General features: G+C 35.8%; 2 protein-coding genes across 8 annotated transcripts in view; one reads left to right on the top strand and one right to left on the bottom strand.

The window, feature by feature from the left end:
* rab3ip (RAB3A interacting protein (rabin3)) overlaps positions 1-3,826 on the top strand; it is a 10,115-nt gene extending 6,289 nt beyond the window's left edge. For 4 of the 7 annotated variants that reach the window (XM_020104857.2, XM_020104861.2, XM_020104859.2 and 1 more), the window contains 8 exons: positions 293-370; positions 656-856; positions 944-1,072; positions 1,161-1,273; positions 1,378-1,401; positions 1,721-1,820; positions 1,925-1,994; positions 2,382-3,826. In XM_020104857.2, the coding sequence (XP_019960416.1) occupies positions 293-370; positions 656-856; positions 944-1,072; positions 1,161-1,273; positions 1,378-1,401; positions 1,721-1,820; positions 1,925-1,994; positions 2,382-2,464 (798 nt within the window). In that variant the 3' untranslated portion in view covers positions 2,465-3,826. The remainder of the gene's footprint in view (positions 1-292; positions 371-655; positions 857-943; positions 1,073-1,160; positions 1,274-1,377; positions 1,402-1,720; positions 1,821-1,924; positions 1,995-2,381) is intronic. The other 3 variants (XM_020104860.2, XM_069519593.1, XM_069519592.1) reach the window with 1 other exon arrangement.
* The window catches only part of tmem19 (transmembrane protein 19), a 31,233-nt gene continuing 8,229 nt past the window's right edge, over positions 3,386-26,389 (bottom strand). Inside the window, exon 8 of the mRNA XM_069519597.1 lies at positions 3,386-4,392. Coding sequence (XP_069375698.1) covers positions 4,232-4,392 — 161 coding nt within the window. The 3' untranslated portion in view covers positions 3,386-4,231. The remainder of the gene's footprint in view (positions 4,393-26,389) is intronic.

Raw genomic sequence — 26,389 nt, 5'->3', positions numbered from 1 at the left:
ATATTGTGACTCCAGAGATAGAGTATAAAATCCATCAGGTGTTGATTGACACACTTCTGTCCGGTCGACCTTCAGAACTTGTTCCTCTTGTCATTCCTCTTCCTTGTGTTTGTCTCGCTTGTTTTCTATATTTTCTCAAGTTGTTCGGACTTTATCTGTGTGTTCTGTCTTCAAGCTCACAGCAAAAGCTTTTATATTTATTTTAGAGTGAACTGTTCCTTTAAATATGCATCGAGCTTGTGTAGATTAAAAAAAAAAAATCCTAAGAAATATATTGTGTGTTTTTTTGCAGGAGGCTCACAAAATGGTCAGAGAAGCAAATGTGAAACAGGCGAATGCTGAAAAACAGCTGAAAGAAGCTCTGGGGAAGGTGACGACACTGAACACACACACACACACACACACACACACACACACACACACACACACACACACACACACACACACACACACTGAGTCTGCCTCAGTAGTTAATTACTTCTTTACTTCTATAGAACAACTCTTTCATCTGGAGCTCTACTAAAACCTGAATGATCAGGAATACAAGTTAAAAAATTATAGTGTTTTTACTTTAAAGCCTAAAAGTAGAAACTAAACCTTCAGCGAACTTTTGAAAAGTGGCTTCAAACTTTTTCTTCTTCCTCCTCCTCCTCAGATTGACGTGCTCCAGGCGGAGGTCCAGGCCCTGAAGACGCTGGTGCTCTCCTCCCCGTCCTCCCCCGTGGGTGAACTCCCCTCTGGAGTGAAGAGTGGCTTCAGGAAGGGTCACAGCAGGAACAAGAGCACCTCCTCTGCCATTCTGGGGACGCAGCCCGACCCGTCGGCCACGCAGCCCATCGTACGAGAGTGTAGAGAGGTAGGAGCGCTCACACACATCTGACTCCAGCTGTGACTCTGGGAATGTAACACAGAAACCCTGTGTGACTGATCCGTGTTGTTGCAGGTGGACATTCAGCTGTTCAGCGAGTTCAAGGCGTGGAGGGAGGAGCCGACGCTCGACCGTGGCTGCTGCTTCCTGGAGCGAGTTTACCGTGAGGACATCTTCCCCTGTCTCACCTTCAGCAAGAGCGAGGTAAGACGAGCTGCAGGAATGGCTTACACTTGTTTCTACAGAGCAGCTGTAGCTCTTCTGTCTTCTCACGTCCTCTTCTGTCCCTCAGCTGGGTTCGGCCATCTTAGAATCTGTGGAGCAGAACACGCTCAGTGTGGAGCCGGTCGGTTTCCAGCCGCTGCCGGTGGTCAAAGCCTCAGCGGTGGAATGTGGAGGACCAAAGTAAGACCCCACACACACACACACACACACTCTCTCGCTCATCTTCATCAAGCTTTCACTCCTTCATCATCATCTCTTCATCTTCCCTCGATTTCCTCCTCTAGTGGTCGCAGGGCAGAGCTCGTCACGTAAGTCTTCACTCGCTCACTCCCATCTGCATTTTGTTTTAACCTCTCTCGACCCTGCCTGGCTCTTCCAAACAACTTCCACCTCCTGGTAACTCGTCATAATCTTCCCTCCTTCCCTCTTTCCTTCTGACCTTCTGTCCAGGCGCATCAGAGAGATCCTCTCTCCTTCCCTCCTCTGCTCCCTCCTCTCCTTCCCTCCTCTGCTCCCTCCAGTCTTTATTAGTCCTATTCAGCTTGTTTTTATTGGTGAAAGTAAATTTTCCTCCCGTTGACACAAGTTAAAAATGTGATAATCCGTCTCTTCCTGTGTCTCTGATAGAAAATGTGCCCTCAGTGGACAGACCAAAACCTGTAAGCACAGAATCAAGTTTGGAGACTCGTCCAGTTATTACTACGTCTCTCCCTACTGTAGATACAGAGTGAGTACACACACACACACACACACACACACACAAAAAGTGTATCTGATTTCCACACATTGTTGGTTCAAGCTGCTGATTTGTTGTGTTTTTGTGTTTGTCAGATCACAGCAGTGTGTAACTTCTTCACCTACATTCGCTACATCCACCAAGGCCTCGTCAAACAGCAGGACGGTGAGAGACACACACACACACACACACACACACAGAGTACCACCTGAGACATTCCTTAGACGGTTTCAAACAGAGGAAGAGGTCAAACTCAAGTGTTTTCTGAAAAGAATCATTACTTTGCTGCTGAATTTATGACTTTTCATCACTTATTGTGAGAATGAACCTCAGTTACATCTGGAAACTAATCAGAAGTTAAAGAACCATGTGTTTACATTTTTAAAAAGCTTTTTCTTTCTGGTAATAAACAAGAGAAATAAACGGTTGTGAAATGTTTTGATAAATCAAACATTTTACTGAGTGAAAAAAATCTTTTATAAATACTTTTTTTTTTTTTACCTGTCGGATCATGTGACCACCATGTGACCTCGCTGTGTTTCTGTGTTTCAGCCGAGCAGATGTTCTGGGAGGTGATGCAGCTCCGCAGGGAAATGTCCTTCGCTAAGCTCGGCTACTACAAAGATCAGCTGTGACGGACACCTCGCCATCCCTGAAGCCCCGCCCTCCCCCTGATTCTGGCTTTCTCGCTCTCTCGTCCAATCATTTCTGGAAACCTCCCCCCCCCCGCCTCCCCGTGTGAGTGTGAATAACTGTGGTTGTTTTCAATCTTCACAAGAAACACTGACGTCATTGTCGTTGATCTGGAGGTTTGGTGAGTTTCTTTCATGTAAACCTGAAACACTCCGTTATATAAAGAGTTCAAACTGATTTATGTCGACATTTAAATCCGTTCGAGGAGCTTCAACACTTGATTCTTTCAAACTCTGCTGCAAAATAAATTATTAAAACTCTTCAGTCATTAAATACGAGTGTAACATGGCTGCAATAAATCTTTTTACGTTCCTCAGTTAAAAGTGAAGCAAAGCATTAATTCAAAATCTGATTTAAGTTGTAATTTTACAAGAGAATAAATCATTTAAAGAGATAAGATAGTTGTAACGTCACAACAAGTTTAAGACAAAAACTAAAAGTAGTAGTATAATCAAATTATGTAATTGTCAAAGAGAAAATATATCCTGCAACGTTGTTCTCCTAAAAAAATTCTCCTCATAACTTCAAACATTTTGATTTCTCTTTAGTAAAACCTTTTCTGTTCGACATAACTAAAAAATAACTGTTTGAAAAATTTTATTTTTTTTTTAGAATATTTCTCTGATTTGTGCTAAAAACATTTGACTTAAATTCACAGTCGATGCTCAAATTAATACTTTTTTCCTTGTAAAATTACAACTTCTTTGATTTTTATTCTTCGTTAAACAACTTCATCTGTCAAAGTTCAACTGAAAATATTTGACTTCTTCAGACCTGAGATAGTTTTTCTAACAGTGGCTCCATTGTTCTTTTACAGTTTCAAAGACGAAATGACCAAGTTTTAAAAGACGACCAAACAATAATTTATTATTTAATAAATTAAAGTCTGCATAAGCTTTATTTGAGTTACGTGGGAATTTTCTTCCCACAGTTGAAGGATGTACAGTTGCAAAGATAATCAGAAGATCACAATTATAAACATGACAACATGAGTTTAAATCCTCGTTCAGACTGGAATCAAAAACATCAACATCATTTTATTTATGATCTTTCAGTTTGATTTGTTGTTTCAGTCGTCGCTGAAGCTTCAGGATTGTTGGGTTAAAGGAAAAAACCAAACTGTCGGACCTTTGTGTTAATGGGTTGTGTAGATAGTACAATGTGAGTGTGTGTTAGTACGACTGTAAACTTTCTACATGTTGATTTAAACCTGCTCCTCATCCCGTTCAATGTCACTCTCCCAGTTTGGTTTAGTGCCTTTTCTCTCAGACACTCTGAAATAAAAACGGTGATACCTCTGGAAACCTGCCGCCGTCCGTGTCGTCTGTTGCCACCACGCAAGGTCAAAGGTCAAGAACAGACACTTTATATCTTACATCAACATTTGATCAAGGGATTGTACAACAGGCCCCACACACGATTGTTTTAGAATAAATATACAATAATTGTTATTTACACATCGAGTCTCTGCTTGTTTCAATTTAGATATTTTGTGAATTTCTACTTATGCTGCATTAATTTTATTTTCTTTACGTTAAAGCAGCGATTGTTGACTTCACCTTCTACCTGTTGAACAGCATCTGTAAAAAACCTACGAACTTGTGTCTGAGGCTTTAAGTTGAACAAGCCGTGGAATAGTCTTTCTATCTTTTTAGTATTTATTTTCCACCTTCTTGATTTGTGTTGTACTTGTGTCGTACGTCAGTGGTTTACTGGACCCACAGCCCCCACGCCATCCCCGGCAGGACGAGGGCGACGAGGACGGAGGAGAAGAGGTTCACTGCGTTGTTGTCTAAGATTGGTTTCCCACAAATCCGCCGGGTCGTAGCGGACTCGTAACTGACAACCTTCCCGATGCTCGAGTCGAAGCCTGTAGACACGAGAAGAAGAAATTATTGTTAAGACTGTTTTGCTTCTCTGTGGCATTCGTCACATTTTGGACGTTTTTTTCATAATTTCAGAAGTCATACTTTACTATGTTGTTTTTTCAGGAATTCGGAAGTCATACCTTACTCTGTCGTTTTTTCGTGATTTCGGAAGTCATACCTTACTATGTCGTTTTTTCCTGATTTCGGAAGTCATAGTTTACTCTGTCGTTTTTTCCTGATTTCGGAAGTCATACCTTACTATGTCGTTTTTTTCAAGATTTTGGAAGTCATACCTTACTATGTCGTTTTTTCGTGATTTCGGAAGTCATACCTTACTATGTCGTTTTTTTCAAGATTTTCGGAAGTCATACCTTACTATGTCGTTTTTTCCTGATTTCGGAAGTCATAGTTTACTCTGTCGTTTTTTCGTGATTTCGGAAGTCATACCTTACTATGTCGTTTTTTCCTGATTTCGGAAGTCATAGTTTACTATGTCGTTTTTTCCTGATTTCGGAAGTCATAGTTTACTATGTCGTTTTTTTGTGATTTCGGAAGTCATGTCGTTTTTTCCTGATTTCGGAAGTCATACCTTACTATGTCGTTTTTTCAAGATTTTTGGAAGTCATACCTTACTATGTCGTTTTTTCGTGATTTCGGAAGTCATAGTTTACTATGTCGTTTTTTCGTGATTTCGGAAGTCATACCTTACTATGTCGTTTTTTTCAAGATTTTCGGAAGTCATACCTTACTATGTCGTTTTTTTCAAGATTTTCGGAAGTCATACCTTACTATGTCGTTTTTTCCTGATTTCGGAAGTCATACCTTACTATGTCGTTTTTTCGTGATTTCGGAAGTCATAGTTTACTATGTCGTTTTTTCCTGATTTCGGAAGTCATACCTTACTACGTCGTTTTTTCAAGATTTTTGGAAGTCATACCTTACTATGTCGTTTTTTCCTAATTTCGGAAGTCATACCTTACTATGTCGTTTTTTCCTGATTTCGGAAGTCATACCTTACTATGTCGTTTTTTTCAAGATTTTCGGAAGTCATACCTTACTATGTCGCTTTTTCCTGATTTCGGAAGTCATACCTTACTATGTCGTTTTTTTCAAGATTTTCGGAAGTCATACCTTACTATGTCGTTTTTTCCTGATTTCGGAAGTCATAGTTTACTATGTCGTTTTTTCCTGATTTCGGAAGTCATGTCGTTTTTTCCTGATTTCGGAAGTCATGTCGTTTTTTCCTGATTTCGGAAGACATACCTTACTATGTTGTTTTTTTCAAGATTTTCGGAAGTCATACCTTACTATGTCGTTTTTTCAAGATTTTTGGAAGTCATACCTTACTATGTCGCTTTTTCCTGATTTCAGAAGTCATACCTTACTATGTCGTTTTTTCAAGATTTTTGGAAGTCATAGTTTACTATGTCGTTTTTTTGTGATTTCGGAAGTCATACCTTACTATGTCGTTTTTTTCAAGATTTTTGGAAGTCATACCTTACTATGTCGTTTTTTCCTGATTTCGGAAGTCATAGTTTACTATGTCGTTTTTTCCTGATTTCGGAAGTCATACCTTACTATGTTGTTTTTTTCAAGATTTTCGGAAGTCATACCTTACTATGTCGTTTTTTCCTGATTTCGGAAGTCATACCTTACTATGTCGTTTTTTCAAGATTTTTGGAAGTCATACCTTACTATGTCGTTTTTTCCTGATTTCGGAAGTCATAGTTTACTATGTCGTTTTTTTGTGATTTCGGAAGTCATAGTTTACTATGTCGTTTTTTCCTGATTTCGGAAGTCATACCTTACTATGTCGTTTTTTCAAGATTTTTGGAAGTCATACCTTACTATGTCGCTTTTTCCTGATTTCAGAAGTCATACCTTACTATGTCGTTTTTTCAAGATTTTTGGAAGTCATAGTTTACTATGTCGTTTTTTTCAAGATTTTGGAAGTCATACCTTACTATGTCGTTTTTTTCAAGATTTTTGGAAGTCATACCTTACTATGTCGTTTTTTTCAAGATTTTCGGAAGTCATACCTTACTATGTCGTTTTTTCCTGATTTCGGAAGTCATACCTTACTATGTCATTTTTTTCAAGATTTTTGGAAGTCATACCTTACTATGTCGTTTTTTTCAAGATTTTTGGAAGTCATACCTTACTATGTCGTTTTTTCCTGATTTCGGAAGTCATACCTTACTATGTCGTTTTTTTCAAGATTTTGGAAGTCATACCTTACTATGTCGTTTTTTCGTGAATTCGGAAGTCATACCTTACTATGTCGTTTTTTCCTGATTTCGGAAGTCATACCTTACTATGTTGTTTTTTTCAAGATTTTTGGAAGTCGTACCTTACTATGTCGTTTTTTCCTGATTTCGGAAGTCATAGTTTACTATGTCGTTTTTTCCTGATTTCGGAAGTCATACCTTACTATGTCGTTTTTTCCTGATTTCGGAAGTCATAGTTTACTATGTCGTTTTTTCCTGATTTCGGAAGTCATACCTTACTATGTCGCTTTTTCCTGATTTCGGAAGTCATACCTTACTATGTCGTTTTTTCCTGATTTCGGAAGTCATACCTTACTATGTCGTTTTTTTGTGATTTCGGAAGTCATACCTTACTATGTCGTTTTTTTCAAGATTTTTGGAAGTCATACCTTACTATGTCGTTTTTTTCAAGATTTTTGGAAGTCATACCTTACTATGTCGTTTTTTCCTGATTTCGGAAGTCATAGTTTACTATGTCGTTTTTTCCTGATTTCGGAAGTCATACCTTACTATGTCGTTTTTTTCAAGATTTTTGGAAGTCATACCTTACTATGTCGTTTTTTCCTGATTTCGGAAGTCATACCTTACTATGTTGCTTTTTCCTGATTTCGGAAGTCATAGTTTACTATGTCGTTTTTTTCAAGATTTTCGGAAGTCATACCTTACTATGTCGTTTTTTCCTGATTTCGGAAGTCATAGTTTACTATGTCGTTTTTTCGTGATTTCGGAAGTCATACCTTACTATGTCGTTTTTTTCAAGATTTTTGGAAGTCATACCTTACTATGTCGTTTTTTCCTGATTTCGGAAGTCATACCTCACTATGTCGTTTTTTTGTGATTTCGGAAGTCATACCTTACTATGTCGCTTTTTCCTGATTTCGGAAGTCATACCTTACTATGTCGTTTTTTTCAAGATTTTCGGAAGTCATACCTTACTATGTCGTTTTTTCCTGATTTCGGAAGTCATACCTTACTATGTCGCTTTTTCCTGATTTCGGAAGTCATACCTTACTATGTCGTTTTTTTCAAGATTTTCGGAAGTCATACCTTACTATGTCGCTTTTTCCTGATTTTGGAAGTCATACCTTACTATGTCGTTTTTTCGTGATTTCGGAAGTCATACCTTACTATGTCGTTTTTTTCAAGATTTTTGGAAGTCATACCTTACTATGTCGTTTTTTCCTGATTTCGGAAGTCATACCTTACTATGTCGTTTTTTCCTGATTTCGGAAGTCATACCTTACTATGTCGCTTTTTCCTGATTTCGGAAGTCATACCTTACTATGTCGTTTTTCTCAAGATTTTCGGAAGTCATACCTTACTATGTCGTTTTTTCCTGATTTCGGAAGTCATACCTTACTATGTCGCTTTTTCCTGATTTCGGAAGTCATACCTTACTATGTCGTTTTTTTCAAGATTTTCGGAAGTCATACCTTACTATGTCGCTTTTTCCTGATTTTGGAAGTCATACCTTACTATGTCGTTTTTTTCAAGATTTTCGGAAGTCATACCTTACTATGTCGTTTTTTTCAAGATTTTCGGAAGTCATACCTTACTATGTCGTTTTTTCCTGATTTCGGAAGTCATACCTTACTATGTCGTTTTTTTCAAGATTTTTGGAAGTCATACCTTACTATGTCGTTTTTTCCTGATTTCGGAAGTCATACCTCACTATGTCGTTTTTTCCTGATTTCGGAAGTCATACCTTACTATGTCGTTTTTTTCAAGATTTTCGGAAGTCATACCTTACTATGTCGTTTTTTCCTGATTTCGGAAGTCATAGTTTACTATGTCGTTTTTTCGTGATTTCGGAAGTCATACCTTACTATGTCGTTTTTTTCAAGATTTTTGGAAGTCATACCTTACTATGTCGTTTTTTCCTGATTTCGGAAGTCATACCTCACTATGTCGTTTTTTCCTGATTTCGGAAGTCATACCTTACCATGTCGCTTTTTCCTGATTTCGGAAGTCATACCTTACTATGTCGTTTTTTTCAAGATTTTTGGAAGTCATACCTTACTATGTCGTTTTTTCCTGATTTCGGAAGTCATACCTTACTATGTCGTTTTTTTCAAGATTTTTGGAAGTCATACCTTACTATGTCGTTTTTTCCTGATTTCGGAAGTCATACCTTACTATGTCGTTTTTTCCTGATTTTGGAAGTCATAGTTTACTATGTCGTTTTTTCGTGATTTCGGAAGTCATACCTTACTATGTCGTTTTTTTCAAGATTTTTGGAAGTCATACCTTACTATGTCGTTTTTTCCTGATTTCGGAAGTCATACCTTACTATGTCGTTTTTTTCAAGATTTTTGGAAGTCATACCTTACTATGTCGTTTTTTTCAAGATTTTTGGAAGTCATACCTTACTATGTCGTTTTTTTCAAGATTTTCGGAAGTCATACCTTACTATGTCGCTTTTTCCTGATTTTGGAAGTCATACCTTACTATGTCGTTTTTTTCAAGATTTTTGGAAGTCATACCTTACTATGTCGTTTTTTCGTGAATTCGGAAGTCATACCTTACTATGTCGTTTTTTTCAAGATTTTTGGAAGTCATACCTTACTATGTCGTTTTTTCCTGATTTCGGAAGTCATACCTCACTATGTCGTTTTTTCCTGATTTCGGAAGTCATACCTTACCATGTCGCTTTTTCCTGATTTCGGAAGTCATACCTTACTATGTCGTTTTTTTCAAGATTTTCGGAAGTCATACCTTACTATGTCGTTTTTTCCTGATTTCGGAAGTCATAGTTTACTATGTCGTTTTTTCGTGATTTCGGAAGTCATACCTTACTATGTCGTTTTTTTCAAGATTTTTGGAAGTCATACCTTACTATGTCGTTTTTTCCTGATTTCGGAAGTCATACCTTACTATGTCGTTTTTTTCAAGATTTTTGGAAGTCATACCTTACTATGTCGTTTTTTTCAAGATTTTCGGAAGTCATACCTTACTATGTCGCTTTTTCCTGATTTTGGAAGTCATACCTTACTATGTCGTTTTTTTCAAGATTTTCGGAAGTCATACCTTACTATGTCGTTTTTTTCAAGATTTTCGGAAGTCATACCTTACTATGTCGTTTTTTCCTGATTTCGGAAGTCATACCTTACTATGTCGTTTTTTTCAAGATTTTTGGAAGTCATACCTTACTATGTCGTTTTTTTCAAGATTTTTGGAAGTCATACCTTACTATGTCGTTTTTTCCTGATTTCGGAAGTCATTCCTTACTATGTCGTTTTTTTCAAGATTTTTGGAAGTCATACCTTACTATGTCGTTTTTTTGTGATTTCGGAAGTCATACCTTACTATGTCGTTTTTTTCAAGATTTTTGGAAGTCATACCTTACTATGTCGTTTTTTTCAAGATTTTTGGAAGTCATACCTTACTATGTCGTTTTTTCCTGATTTCGGAAGTCATACCTTACTATGTCGCTTTTTCCTGATTTCGGAAGTCATACCTTACTATGTCGTTTTTTTCAAGATTTTTGGAAGTCATACCTTACTATGTCGTTTTTTCCTGATTTCGGAAGTCATACCTTACTATGTCGCTTTTTTCAAGATTTTCGGAAGTCATACCTTACTATGTCGCTTTTTCCTGATTTCGGAAGTCATAGTTTACTATGTCGTTTTTTCCTGATTTCGGAAGTCATACCTTACTATGTCGTTTTTTCCTGATTTCGGAAGTCATACCTTACTATGTCGTTTTTTTCAAGATTTTCGGAAGTCATACCTTACTATGTCGTTTTTTCCTGATTTCGGAAGTCATACCTTACTATGTCGCTTTTTCCTGATTTCGGAAGTCATACCTTACTATGTCGTTTTTTCCTGATTTCGGAAGTCATACCTTACTATGTCGTTTTTTTCAAGATTTTTGGAAGTCATACCTTACTATGTCGCTTTTTCCTGATTTCGGAAGTCATACCTTACTATGTCGTTTTTTTCAAGATTTTCGGAAGTCATACCTTACTATGTCGTTTTTTCCTGATTTCGGAAGTCATACCTTACTATGTCGTTTTTTTCAAGATTTTTGGAAGTCATACCTTACTATGTCGTTTTTTCCTGATTTCGGAAGTCATACCTTACTATGTCGTTTTTTTCAAGATTTTGGAAGTCATACCTTACTATGTCGTTTTTTTCAAGATGTTTGGAAGTCATACCTTACTATGTCGTTTTTTCCTGATTTCGGAAGTCATACCTTACTATGTCGTTTTTTCCTGATTTCGGAAGTCATACCTTACTATGTCGTTTTTTTCAAGATTTTCGGAAGTCATACCTTACTATGTCGTTTTTTTGTGATTTCGGAAGTCATACCTTACTATGTCGTTTTTTCCTGATTTCGGAAGTCATACCTTACTATGTCGTTTTTTCCTGATTTCGGAAGTCATACCTTACTATGTCGTTTTTTTGTGATTTCGGAAGTCATAGTTTACTATGTCGTTTTTTCCTGATTTCGGAAGTCATAGTTTACTATGTCGTTTTTTCCTGATTTCGGAAGTCATACCTTACTATGTCGTTTTTTTCAAGATTTTCGAAAGTCATACCTTACTATGTCGTTTTTTCCTGATTTCGGAAGTCATACCTTACTATGTCGTTTTTTTCAAGATTTTTGGAAGTCATACCTTACTATGTCGTTTTTTCCTGATTTCGGAAGTCATACCTTACTATGTCGCTTTTTCCTGATTTCGGAAGTCATACCTTACTATGTCGTTTTTTTCAAGATTTTCGAAAGTCATACCTTACTATGTCGTTTTTTCCTGATTTCGGAAGTCATAGTTTACTATGTCGTTTTTTCCTGATTTCGGAAGTCATACCTTACTATGTCGTTTTTTTCAAGATTTTCGGAAGTCATACCTTACTATGTCGTTTTTTCCTGATTTCGGAAGTCATACCTTACTATGTCGCTTTTTCCTGATTTCGGAAGTCATACCTTACTATGTCGTTTTTTTCAAGATTTTCGGAAGTCATACCTTACTATGTCGCTTTTTCCTGATTTTGGAAGTCATACCTTACTATGTCGTTTTTTCCTGATTTCGGAAGTCATACCTTACTATGTCGTTTTTTTCAAGATTTTTGGAAGTCATACCTTACTATGTCGTTTTTTCCTGATTTCGGAAGTCATACCTTACTATGTCGTTTTTTTGTGATTTCGGAAGTCATACCTTACTATGTCGTTTTTTTCAAGATTTTTGGAAGTCATACCTTACTATGTCGCTTTTTCCTGATTTCGGAAGTCATACCTTACTATGTCGTTTTTTTCAAGATTTTTGGAAGTCATACCTTACTATGTCGTTTTTTTCAAGATTTTCGGAAGTCATACCTTACTATGTCGTTTTTTCCTGATTTCGGAAGTCATACCTTACTATGTCGTTTTTTTCAAGATTTTTGGAAGTCATACCTTACTATGTCGCTTTTTCCTGATTTCGGAAGTCATACCTTACTATGTCGTTTTTTTCAAGATTTTTGGAAGTCATACCTTACTATGTCGTTTTTTTCAAGATTTTCGGAAGTCATACCTTACTATGTCGTTTTTTCCTGATTTCGGAAGTCATACCTTACTATGTCGTTTTTTTCAAGATTTTTGGAAGTCATACCTTACTATGTCGTTTTTTCCTGATTTCGGAAGTCATACCTTACTATGTCGTTTTTTCCTGATTTCGGAAGTCATACCTTACTATGTCGTTTTTTTGTGATTTCGGAAGTCATACCTTACTATGTCGTTTTTTTCAAAATTTTTGGAAGTCATACCTTACTATGTCGTTTTTTCCTGATTTCGGAAGTCATAGTTTACTATGTCGTTTTTTCGTGATTTCGGAAGTCATAGTTTACTATGTCGTTTTTTCGTGATTTCGGAAGTCATACCTTACTATGTCGTTTTTTTCAAGATTTTTGGAAGTCATACCTTACTATGTCGTTTTTTCCTGATTTCGGAAGTCATACCTTACTATGTCGCTTTTTCCTGATTTCGGAAGTCATACCTTACTATGTCGTTTTTTTCAAGATTTTCGGAAGTCATACCTTACTATGTCGCTTTTTCCTGATTTTGGAAGTCATACCTTACTATGTCGTTTTTTTCAAGATTTTTGGAAGTCATACCTTACTATGTCGTTTTTTCCTGATTTCGGAAGTCATAGTTTACTATGTCGTTTTTTCGTGATTTCGGAAGTCATAGTTTACTATGTCGTTTTTTCGTGATTTCGGAAGTCATACCTTACTATGTCGCTTTTTCCTGATTTCGGAAGTCATACCTTACTATGTCGTTTTTTTCAAGATTTTCGGAAGTCATACCTTACTATGTCGCTTTTTCCTGATTTTGGAAGTCATACCTTACTATGTCGTTTTTTTCAAGATTTTTGGAAGTCATACCTTACTATGTCGTTTTTTCCTGATTTCGGAAGTCATACCTTACTATGTCGCTTTTTCCTGATTTCGGAAGTCATACCTTACTATGTCGTTTTTTCCAAGATTTTCGGAAGTCATACCTTACTATGTCGTTTTTTCCTGATTTCGGAAGTCATACCTTACTATGTCGTTTTTTTGTGATTTTGGAAGTCATACCTTACTATGTCGTTTTTTCCTGATTTCGGAAGTCATAGTTTACTATGTCGTTTTTTCCTGATTTCGGAAGTCATACCTTACTATGTCGTTTTTTTCAAGATTTTTGGAAGTCATACCTTACTATGTCGCTTTTTCCTGATTTCGGAAGCCATACCTTACTATGTCGTTTTTTTCAAGATTTTTGGAAGTCATACCTTACTATGTCGTTTTTTCCTGATTTCGGAAGTCATACCTTACTATGTCGTTTTTTTGTGATTTCGAAAGTCATACCTTACTATGTCGTTTTTTTCAAGATTTTGGAAGTCATAGTTTACTATGTCGTTTTTTCCTGATTTCGGAAGTCATACCTTACTATGTCGTTTTTTCCTGATTTCGGAAGTCATACCTTACTATGTCGTTTTTTCCTGATTTCGGAAGTCATACCTTACTATGTCGTTTTTTTCAAGATTTCGGAAGTCATACCTTACTATGTCGTTTTTTCCTGATTTTGGAAGTCATACCTTACTATGTCGTTTTTTCCTGATTTTGGAAGTCATACCTTACTATGTCGTTTTTTTCAAGATTTTTGGAAGTCATACCTTACTATGTCGTTTTTTTGTGATTTCGGAAGTCATACCTTACTATGTCGTTTTTTCCTGATTTTGGAAGTCATACCTTACTATGTCGTTTTTTTCAAGATTTTTGGAAGTCATACCTTACTATGTCGTTTTTTTGTGATTTCGGAAGTCATACCTTACTATGTCGTTTTTTTCAAGATTTTTGGAAGTCATACCTTACTATGTCGTTTTTTCCTGATTTCGGAAGTCATACCTTACTATGTCGTTTTTTTCAAGATTTTTGGAAGTCATACCTTACTATGTCGTTTTTTCGTGAATTCGGAAGTCATACCTTACTATGTCGTTTTTTTCAAGATTTTTGGAAGTCATACCTTACTATGTCGTTTTTTTGTGATTTCGGAAGTCATACCTTACTATGTCGTTTTTTCCTGATTTCGGAAGTCATACCTTACTATGTCGTTTTTTTGTGATTTCGGAAGTCATACCTTACTATGTCGTTTTTTTCAAGATTTTGGAAGTCATAGTTTACTATGTCGTTTTTTCCTGATTTCGGAAGTCATACCTTACTATGTCGTTTTTTTCAAGATTTTCGAAAGTCATACCTTACTATGTCGTTTTTTCCTGATTTCGGAAGTCATACCTTACTATGTCGTTTTTTCCTGATTTCGGAAGTCATACCTTACTATGTCGTTTTTTTCAAGATTTTGGAAGTCATACCTTACTATGTCGTTTTTTCGTGAATTCGGAAGTCATACCTTACTATGTCGTTTTTTCCTGATTTTGGAAGTCATACCTTACTATGTCGTTTTTTTCAAGATTTTTGGAAGTCATACCTTACTATGTCGTTTTTTCGTGAATTCGGAAGTCATACCTTACTATGTCGTTTTTTTGTGATTTCGGAAGTCATACCTTACTATGTCGTTTTTTTCTAGATTTTTGGAAGTCATACCTTACTATGTCGTTTTTTCCTGATTTCGGAAGTCATACCTTACTATGTCGCTTTTTCCTGATTTCGGAAGTCATACCTTACTATGTCGTTTTTTTCAAGATTTTCGGAAGTCATACCTTACTATGTCGTTTTTTTCAAGATTTTTGGAAGTCATACCTTATTACTATGTCGTTTTTTTCAAGATTTTTGGAAGTCATACCTTACTATGTCGTTTTTTCCTGATTTCGGAAGTCATACCTTACTATGTCGCTTTTTTCAAGATTTTGGAAGTCATACCTTACTATGTCGTTTTTTCCTGATTTCGGAAGTCATACCTTACTATGTCATTTTTTTGTGATTTCGGAAGTCATACCTTACTATGTCGTTTTTTCCTGATTTCGGAAGTCATACCTTACTATGTTGTTTTTTTCAAGATTTTTGGAAGTCATACCTTACTATGTCGTTTTTTTCAAGATTTTTGGAAGTCATACCTTACTATGTCGTTTTTTTCAAGATTTTTGGAAGTCATACCTTACTATGTCGTTTTTTCCTGATTTCGGAAGTCATACCTTACTATGTTGTTTTTTTCAAGATTTTTGGAAGTCATAAATTACTATGTCGTTTTTTTGTGATTTCGGAAGTCATACCTTACTATGTCGTTTTTTTCAAGATTTTTGGAAGTCATACCTTACTATGTCGTTTTTTCCTGATTTCGGAAGTCATAGTTTACTATGTCGTTTTTTCCTGATTTCGGAAGTCATAGTTTACTATGTTGTTTTTTTCAAGATTTTCGGAAGTCATACCTTACTATGTCGTTTTTTCCTGATTTCGGAAGTCATACCTTACTATGTCGCTTTTTCCTGATTTCGGAAGTCATACCTTACTATGTCGTTTTTTTCAAGATTTTGGAAGTCATACCTTACTATGTCGTTTTTTCCTGATTTCGGAAGTCATACCTTACTATGTCGCTTTTTCCTGATTTCGGAAGTCATACCTTACTATGTTGTTTTTTTCAAGATTTTTGGAAGTCATACCTTACTATGTCGTTTTTTCCTGATTTCGGAAGTCATACCTTACTATGTCGCTTTTTCCTGATTTCGAAAGTCATACCTTACTATGTCGTTTTTTTCAAGATTTTCGGAAGTCATACCTTACTATGTCGCTTTTTCCTGATTTTGGAAGTCATACCTTACTATGTCGTTTTTTCGTGATTTCGGAAGTCATACCTTACTATGTCGTTTTTTTCAAGATTTTTGGAAGTCATACCTTACTATGTCGTTTTTTCCTGATTTCGGAAGTCATACCTTACTATGTCGTTTTTTCCTGATTTCGGAAGTCATACCTTACTATGTCGCTTTTTCCTGATTTTGGAAGTCATACCTTACTATGTCGTTTTTTTCAAGATTTTCGGAAGTCATACCTTACTATGTCGCTTTTTCCTGATTTCGGAAGTCATAGTTTACTATGTCGTTTTTTCCTGATTTCGGAAGTCATACCTTACTATGTCGTTTTTTTCAAGATTTTTGGAAGTCATACCTTACTATGTCGTTTTTTTGTGATTTCGGAAGTCATACCTTACTATGTCGTTTTTTTTAAGATTTTTGGAAGTCATACCTTACTATGTCGTTTTTTTCAAGATTTTTGGAAGTCATACCTTACTATGTCGTTTTTTCCTGATTTCGGAAGTCATACCTTACTATGTCGCTTTTTCCTGATTTCGGAAGTCATACCTTACTATGTCGTTTTTTTCAAGATTTTCGGAAGTCATACCTTACTATGTCGCTTTTTCCTGATTTTGGAAGTCATACCTTACTATGTCGCTTTTTCCTGATTTCGGAAGTCATACCTTACTATGTCGTTTTTTTCAAGATTTTCGGAAGTCATACCTTACTATGTCGCTTTTTCCTGATTTCGGAAGTCATACCTTACTATGTCGTTTTTTTCAAGATTTTTGGAAGTCATACCTTACTATGTCGTTTTTTTCAAGATTTTTGGAAGTCATACCTTACTATGTCGTTTTTTTCAAGATTTTTGGAAGTCATACCTTACTATGTCGTTTTTTCCTGATTTCGGAAGTCATACCTTACTATGTCGCTTTTTCCTGATTTCGGGAGTCATACCTTACTATGTCGTTTTTTTCAAGATTTTCGGAAGTCATACCTTACTATGTCGCTTTTTCCTGATTTTGGAAGTCATACCTTACTATGTCGTTTTTTTCAAGATTTTTGGAAGTCATACCTTACTATGTCGCTTTTTCCTGATTTCGGAAGTCATACCTTACTATGTCGTTTTTTTCAAGATTTTCGGAAGTCATACCTTACTATGTCGCTTTTTCCTGATTTTGGAAGTCATACCTTACTATGTCGTTTTTTCGTGATTTCGGAAGTCATACCTTACTATGTCGTTTTTTCCTGATTTCGGAAGTCATACCTTACTATGTCGCTTTTTCCTGATTTCGGAAGTCATACCTTACTATGTCGTTTTTTTCAAGATTTTCGGAAGTCATACCTTACTATGTCGTTTTTTCCTGATTTCGGAAGTCATACCTTACTATGTCGCTTTTTCCTGATTTCGGAAGTCATACCTTACTATGTCGTTTTTTTCAAGATTTTCGGAAGTCATACCTTACTATGTCGCTTTTTCCTGATTTTGGAAGTCATACCTTACTATGTCGTTTTTTTCAAGATTTTCGGAAGTCATACCTTACTATGTCGCTTTTTCCTGATTTCGGAAGTCATAGTTTACTATGTCGTTTTTTCCTGATTTCGGAAGTCATACCTTACTATGTCGTTTTTTTCAAGATTTTTGGAAGTCATACCTTACTATGTCGTTTTTTTGTGATTTCGGAAGTCATACCTTACTATGTCGTTTTTTTTAAGATTTTTGGAAGTCATACCTTACTATGTCGTTTTTTTCAAGATTTTTGGAAGTCATACCTTACTATGTCGTTTTTTCCTGATTTCGGAAGTCATACCTTACTATGTCGCTTTTTCCTGATTTCGGAAGTCATACCTTACTATGTCGTTTTTTTCAAGATTTTCGGAAGTCATACCTTACTATGTCGCTTTTTCCTGATTTTGGAAGTCATACCTTACTATGTCGTTTTTTCCTGATTTCGGAAGTCATACCTTACTATGTCGCTTTTTCCTGATTTCGGAAGTCATACCTTACTATGTCGTTTTTTTCAAGATTTTCGGAAGTCATACCTTACTATGTCGCTTTTTCCTGATTTCGGAAGTCATACCTTACTATGTCGTTTTTTTCAAGATTTTTGGAAGTCATACCTTACTATGTCGTTTTTTTCAAGATTTTTGGAAGTCATACCTTACTATGTCGTTTTTTTCAAGATTTTTGGAAGTCATACCTTACTATGTCGTTTTTTCCTGATTTCGGAAGTCATACCTTACTATGTCGCTTTTTCCTGATTTCGGGAGTCATACCTTACTATGTCGTTTTTTTCAAGATTTTCGGAAGTCATACCTTACTATGTCGCTTTTTCCTGATTTTGGAAGTCATACCTTACTATGTCGTTTTTTTCAAGATTTTTGGAAGTCATACCTTACTATGTCGCTTTTTCCTGATTTCGGAAGTCATACCTTACTATGTCGTTTTTTTCAAGATTTTCGGAAGTCATACCTTACTATGTCGCTTTTTCCTGATTTTGGAAGTCATACCTTACTATGTCGTTTTTTCGTGATTTCGGAAGTCATACCTTACTATGTCGTTTTTTTCAAGATTTTTGGAAGTCATACCTTACTATGTCGTTTTTTCCTGATTTCGGAAGTCATACCTTACTATGTCGTTTTTTCCTGATTTCGGAAGTCATACCTTACTATGTCGCTTTTTCCTGATTTCGGAAGTCATACCTTACTATGTCGTTTTTTTCAAGATTTTCGGAAGTCATACCTTACTATGTCGCTTTTTCCTGATTTTGGAAGTCATACCTTACTATGTCGTTTTTTTCAAGATTTTCGGAAGTCATACCTTACTATGTCGTTTTTTTCAAGATTTTCGGAAGTCATACCTTACTATGTCGTTTTTTCCTGATTTCGGAAGTCATACCTTACTATGTCGTTTTTTTCAAGATTTTTGGAAGTCATACCTTACTATGTCGCTTTTTCCTGATTTCGGAAGTCATACCTTACTATGTCGCTTTTTCCTGATTTCGGAATCATACCTTACTATGTCGCTTTTTCCTGATTTCGGAAGTCATACCTTACTATGTCGTTTTTTTCAAGATTTTTGGAAGTCATACCTTACTATGTCGTTTTTTCCTGATTTCGGAAGTCATACCTTACTATGTCGTTTTTTTCAAGATTTTTGGAAGTCATACCTTACTATGTCGTTTTTTCCTGATTTCGGAAGTCATACCTTACTATGTCGCTTTTTCGTGAATTCGGAAGTCATACCTTACTATGTCGTTTTTTCCTGATTTCGGAAGTCATACCTTACTATGTCGCTTTTTCCCTGATTTCGGAAGTCGTACCTTACTATGTCGCTTTTTCCTGATTTCGGAAGTCATACCTTACTATGTCGTTTTTTTTCAACATTTTTGGAAGTCATACCTTACTATGTCGTTTTTTCCTGATTTCGGAAGTCATACCTTACTATGTCGTTTTTTTCAAGATTTTCGGAAGTCATACCTTACTATGTCGCTTTTTCCTGATTTCGGAAGTCATACCTTACTATGTCGTTTTTTTCAAGATTTTCGGAAGTCATACCTTACTATGTCGTTTTTTTGTGATTTCGGAAGTCATAGTTTACTATGTCGTTTTTTCCTGATTTCGGAAGTCATACCTTACTATGTCGTTTTTTTCAAGATTTTTGGAAGTCATACCTTACTATGTCGCTTTTTCCTGATTTCGGAATCATACCTTACTATGTCGCTTTTTCCTGATTTCGGAAGTCATACCTTACTATGTCGTTTTTTTCAAGATTTTTGGAAGTCATACCTTACTATGTCGTTTTTTCCTGATTTCGGAAGTCATACCTTACTATGTCGTTTTTTTCAAGATTTTTGGAAGTCATACCTTACTATGTCGTTTTTTCCTGATTTCGGAAGTCATACCTTACTATGTCGCTTTTTCGTGAATTCGGAAGTCATACCTTACTATGTCGTTTTTTCCTGATTTCGGAAGTCATACCTTACTATGTCGCTTTTTCCCTGATTTCGGAAGTCGTACCTTACTATGTCGCTTTTTCCTGATTTCGGAAGTCATACCTTACTATGTCGTTTTTTTTCAAGATTTTTGGAAGTCATACCTTACTATGTCGTTTTTTCCTGATTTCGGAAGTCATACCTTACTATGTCGTTTTTTTCAAGATTTTCGGAAGTCATACCTTACTATGTCGCTTTTTCCTGATTTCGGAAGTCATACCTTACTATGTCGTTTTTTTCAAGATTTTCGGAAGTCATACCTTACTATGTCGTTTTTTTGTGATTTCGGAAGTCATAGTTTACTATGTCGTTTTTTCGTGATTTCGGAAGTCATACCTTACTATGTCGTTTTTTCCTGATTTCGGAAGTCATACCTTACTATGTTGTTTTTTTCAAGATTTTTGGAAGTCATACCTTACTATGTCGTTTTTTTGTGATTTCGGAAGTCATACCTTACTATGTCGTTTTTTTCAAGATTTTTGGAAGTCATACCTTACTATGTCGTTTTTTCCTGATTTCGGAAGTCATAGTTTACTATGTCGTTTTTTCCTGATTTCGGAAGTCATAGTTTACTATGTTGTTTTTTTCAAGATTTTCGGAAGTCATACCTTACTATGTCGTTTTTTCCTGATTTCGGAAGTCATACCTTACTATGTCGCTTTTTCCTGATTTCGGAAGTCATACCTTACTATGTCGTTTTTTTCAAGATTTTGGAAGTCATACCTTACTATGTCGTTTTTTCCTGATTTCGGAAGTCATACCTTACTATGTCGCTTTTTCCTGATTTGGGAAGTCATACCTTACTATGTCGTTTTTTTCAAGATTTTCGGAAGTCATACCTTACTATGTCGTTTTTTCCTGATTTCGGAAGTCATACCTTACTATGTTGTTTTTTTCAAGATTTTTGGAAGTCATACCTTACTATGTCGTTTTTTCCTGATTTCGGAAGTCATACCTTACTATGTCGCTTTTTCCTGATTTCGAAAGTCATACCTTACTATGTCGTTTTTTTCAAGATTTTCGGAAGTCATACCTTACTATGTCGCTTTTTCCTGATTTTGGAAGTCATACCTTACTATGTCGTTTTTTCGTGATTTCGGAAGTCATACCTTACTATGTCGTTTTTTTCAAGATTTTTGGAAGTCATACCTTACTATGTCGTTTTTTCCTGATTTCGGAAGTCATACCTTACTATGTCGTTTTTTCCTGATTTCGGAAGTCATACCTTACTATGTCGTTTTTTTCAAGATTTTCGGAAGTCATACCTTACTATGTCGCTTTTTCCTGATTTTGGAAGTCATACCTTACTATGTCGTTTTTTTCAAGATTTTCGGAAGTCATACCTTACTATGTCGCTTTTTCCTGATTTCGGAAGTCATAGTTTACTATGTCGTTTTTTCCTGATTTCGGAAGTCATACCTTACTATGTCGTTTTTTTCAAGATTTTTGGAAGTCATACCTTACTATGTCGTTTTTTTCAAGATTTTTGGAAGTCATACCTTACTATGTCGTTTTTTTCAAGATTTTTGGAAGTCATACCTTACTATGTCGTTTTTTCCTGATTTCGGAAGTCATACCTTACTATGTCGTTTTTTTCAAGATTTTCGGAAGTCATACCTTACTATGTCGCTTTTTCCTGATTTCGGAAGTCATACCTTACTATGTCGTTTTTTTTCAAGATTTTTGGAAGTCATACCTTACTATGTCGCTTTTTCCTGATTTCGGAAGTCATACCTTACTATGTCGTTTTTTTTCAAGATTTTTGGAAGTCATACCTTACTATGTCGTTTTTTCCTGATTTCGGAAGTCATACCTTACTATGTCGTTTTTTTCAAGATTTTCGGAAGTCATACCTTACTATGTCGTTTTTTTGTGATTTCGGAAGTCATAGTTTACTATGTCGTTTTTTCCTGATTTCGGAAGTCATACCTTACTATGTCGTTTTTTCCTGATTTCGGAAGTCATACCTTACTATGTTGTTTTTTTCAAGATTTTTGGAAGTCATACCTTACTATGTCGTTTTTTTGTGATTTCGGAAGTCATACCTTACTATGTCGTTTTTTTCAAGATTTTCGGAAGTCATACCTTACTATGTCGCTTTTTCCTGATTTCGGAAGTCATACCTTACTATGTCGTTTTTTTTCAAGATTTTTGGAAGTCATACCTTACTATGTCGCTTTTTCCTGATTTCGGAAGTCATACCTTACTATGTCGTTTTTTTTCAAGATTTTTGGAAGTCATACCTTACTATGTCGCTTTTTCCTGATTTCGGAAGTCATACCTTACTATGTCGTTTTTTTCAAGATTTTCGGAAGTCATACCTTACTATGTCGTTTTTTTGTGATTTCGGAAGTCATAGTTTACTATGTCGTTTTTTCCTGATTTCGGAAGTCATAGTTTACTATGTCGTTTTTTCCTGATTTCGGAAGTCATACCTTACTATGTCGTTTTTTTCAAGATTTTTGGAAGTCATACCTTACTATGTCGCTTTTTCCTGATTTCGGAATCATACCTTACTATGTCGCTTTTTCCTGATTTCGGAAGTCATACCTTACTATGTCGTTTTTTTCAAGATTTTTGGAAGTCATACCTTACTATGTCGTTTTTTCCTGATTTCGGAAGTCATACCTTACTATGTCGTTTTTTTCAAGATTTTTGGAAGTCATACCTTACTATGTCGTTTTTTCCTGATTTCGGAAGTCATACCTTACTATGTCGCTTTTTCGTGAATTCGGAAGTCATACCTTACTATGTCGTTTTTTCCTGATTTCGGAAGTCATACCTTACTATGTCGCTTTTTCCCTGATTTCGGAAGTCGTACCTTACTATGTCGCTTTTTCCTGATTTCGGAAGTCATACCTTACTATGTCGTTTTTTTTCAAGATTTTTGGAAGTCATACCTTACTATGTCGTTTTTTTCCTGATTTCGGAAGTCATACCTTACTATGTCGTTTTTTTCAAGATTTTCGGAAGTCATACCTTACTATGTCGTTTTTTTGTGATTTCGGAAGTCATAGTTTACTATGTCGTTTTTTCGTGATTTCGGAAGTCATACCTTACTATGTCGTTTTTTCGTGATTTCGGAAGTCATACCTTACTATGTCGTTTTTTTCAAGATTTTTGGAAGTCATACCTTACTATGTCGTTTTTTCCTGATTTCGGAAGTCATACCTTACTATGTCGTTTTTTCCTGATTTCGGAAGTCATAGCTTACTATGTCGTTTTTTCCTGATTTCGGAAGTCATACCTTACTATGTCGTTTTTTCCTGATTTCGGAAGTCATACCTTACTATGTCGTTTTTTTCAAGATTTTTGGAAGTCATACCTTACTATGTCGTTTTTTCCTGATTTCGGAAGTCATACCTTACTATGTCGTTTTTTTCAAGATTTTTGGAAGTCATACCTTACTATGTCGTTTTTTCCTGATTTCGGAAGTCATACCTTACTATGTCGTTTTTTTCAAGATTTTTGGAAGTCATAGCTTACTATGTCGTTTTTTCCTGATTTCGGAAGTCATACCTTACTATGTCGTTTTTTCCTGATTTCGGAAGTCATACCTTACTATGTCGTTTTTTTCAAGATTTTTGGAAGTCATACCTTACTATGTCGTTTTTTCCTGATTTCGGAAGTCATACCTTACTATGTCGTTTTTTTCAAGATTTTTGGAAGTCATACCTTACTATGTCGTTTTTTCAAGATTTTTGGAAGTCATACCTTACTATGTCGCTTTTTCCTGATTTCGGAAGTCATACCTTACTATGTCGTTTTTTCCTGATTTCGGAAGTCATACCTTACTATGTCGTTTTTTTGTGATTTCGGAAGTCATAGTTTACTATGTCGTTTTTTCGTGAATTCGGAAGTCATACTTTAATATGTCGTATTTTTTCCTGATTTCGGAAGTCATAGTTTACTATGTCGCTTTTTCCTGATTTCGGAAGTCATACCTTACTATGTCGTTTTTTCCTGATTTCGGAAGTCATACCTTACTATGTCGTTTTTTCCTGATTTCGGAAGTCATAATTTACTATGTCTTCCGAAATCCGGAAAAAACGACATAGTAAGGTATGACTTCCGAAATTATTTTAAAAAACGACATAGTAAAGTAATGACTTCCGATATCCTGAAAAAACGACATAGTAAAGTATAACTTCCGAAGTCAGGAAAAAAAAACGACATGACTTCCGAAATCACGAAAAAACGACAGTAAAGTATGACTTCCGAAATCAGGAAAATAAACGACATGACTTCCGAAATCTTGAAAAAAACGACATAGTAAGGTATGACTTCCGAATTCACGAAAAAACGACATGACTTCCGAAATCTTGAAAAAAACGACATAGTAAGGTATGACTTCCGAAATCACGAAAAAACGACATAGTCAACTATGACTTCCGAATTCACGAAAAAACGACATAGTAAGGTATGACTTCCGAAATCAGGAAAAAAACGACATAGTAAGGTATGACTTCCAAAATCACGAAAAAACGACATGACTTCCGAAATCACGAAAAAAACGACATAGTAAAGTATGACTTCCCGAATTCACGAAAAAACGACATGACTTCCAAAATCACGAAAAAATACGACATAGTAAGGTATGACTTCCGAAATCAGGAAAAAAACGACATAGTAAGGTATGACTTCCAAAATCACGAAAAAACGACATGACTTCCGAAATCACGAAAAAACGACATGACTTCCGAAATCACGAAAAAAACGACATAGTAAGGTATGACTTCCCAAATTCACGAAAAAACGACATAGTAAACTATGACTTCCGAAATCACGAAAAAAACGACATGACTTCCGAAATCTTGAAAAAAACGACATAGTAAGGTATGACTTCCCAAATTCACGAAAAAACGACATAGTAAACTATGACTTCCAAAATCACGAAAAAACGACATGACTTCCGAAATCACGAAAAAAACGACATAGTAAGGTATGACTTCCAAAATCTTGAAAAAAATGACATAGTAAAGTATGACTTCCGAAATCAGGAAAAAACGACATAGTCAACTATGACTTCCGAAATCACGAAAAAAACGACATAGTAAAATATGACTTCCGAAATCACGAAAAAAACGACATGACTTCCGAAATCTTGAAAAAAACGACATAGTAAAGTATGACTTCCGAAATCACGAAAAAAACGACATGACTTCCGAATTCACGAAAAAACGACATAGTAAACTATGACTTCCGAATTCACGAAAAAACGACATAGTAAACTATGACTTCCGAATTCACGAAAAAACGACATAGTAAGGTATGACTTCCCGAATTCACGAAAAAAACGACATGACTTCCGAATTCACGAAAAAACGACATAGTAAAGTATGACTTCCGAAATCACGAAAAAAACGACATGACTTCCGAATTCACGAAAAAACGACATAGTAAACTATGACTTCCGAAATCAGGAAAAAACGACATAGTCAACTATGACTTCCGAAATCACGAAAAAAACGACATGACTTCCGAAATCTTGAAAAAAACGACATAGTAAGGTATGACTTCCCGAATTCACGAAAAAACGACATCGTAAAGTATGACTTCCCGAATTCACGAAAAAACGACATCGTAAAGTATGACTTCCGAAATCACGAAAAAAACGACATAGTAAGGTATGACTTCCCGAATTCACGAAAAAACGACATCGTAAAGTATGACTTCCCGAATTCACGAAAAAACGACATCGTAAAGTATGACTTCCGAAATCTTGAAAAAAACGACATAGTAAGGTATGACTTCCCGAATTCACGAAAAAACGACATCGTAAAGTATGACTTCCCGAATTCACGAAAAAACGACATAGTAAAGTATGACTTCCGAAATCACGAAAAAAACGACATGACTTCCGAATTCACGAAAAAACGACATAGTAAACTATGACTTCCGAATTCACGAAAAAACGACATAGTAAACTATGACTTCCGAATTCACGAAAAAACGACATAGTAAGGTATGACTTCCCGAATTCACGAAAAAACGACATAGTAAAGTATGACTTCCGAAATCACGAAAAAAACGACATGACTTCCGAATTCACGAAAAAACGACATAGTAAAGTATGACTTCCGAAATCACGAAAAAAACGACATGACTTCCGAATTCACGAAAAAACGACATAGTAAACTATGACTTCCGAAATCAGGAAAAAACGACATAGTCAACTATGACTTCCGAAATCACGAAAAAAACGACATGACTTCCGAAATCTTGAAAAAAACGACATAGTAAGGTATGACTTCCCGAATTCACGAAAAAACGACATCGTAAAGTATGACTTCCCGAATTCACGAAAAAACGACATCGTAAAGTATGACTTCCGAAATCACGAAAAAAACGACATAGTAAGGTATGACTTCCCGAATTCACGAAAAAACGACATCGTAAAGTATGACTTCCCGAATTCACGAAAAAACGACATCGTAAAGTATGACTTCCGAAATCTTGAAAAAAACGACATAGTAAGGTATGACTTCCCGAATTCACGAAAAAACGACATCGTAAAGTATGACTTCCCGAATTC

This window comes from Paralichthys olivaceus, chromosome 23, assembly GCF_024713975.1.
Source record: "Paralichthys olivaceus isolate ysfri-2021 chromosome 23, ASM2471397v2, whole genome shotgun sequence".
Taxonomy (NCBI): Eukaryota; Metazoa; Chordata; class Actinopteri; order Pleuronectiformes; family Paralichthyidae; genus Paralichthys; species Paralichthys olivaceus.
This window is presented reverse-complemented; position numbering and strand designations above follow the sequence as displayed.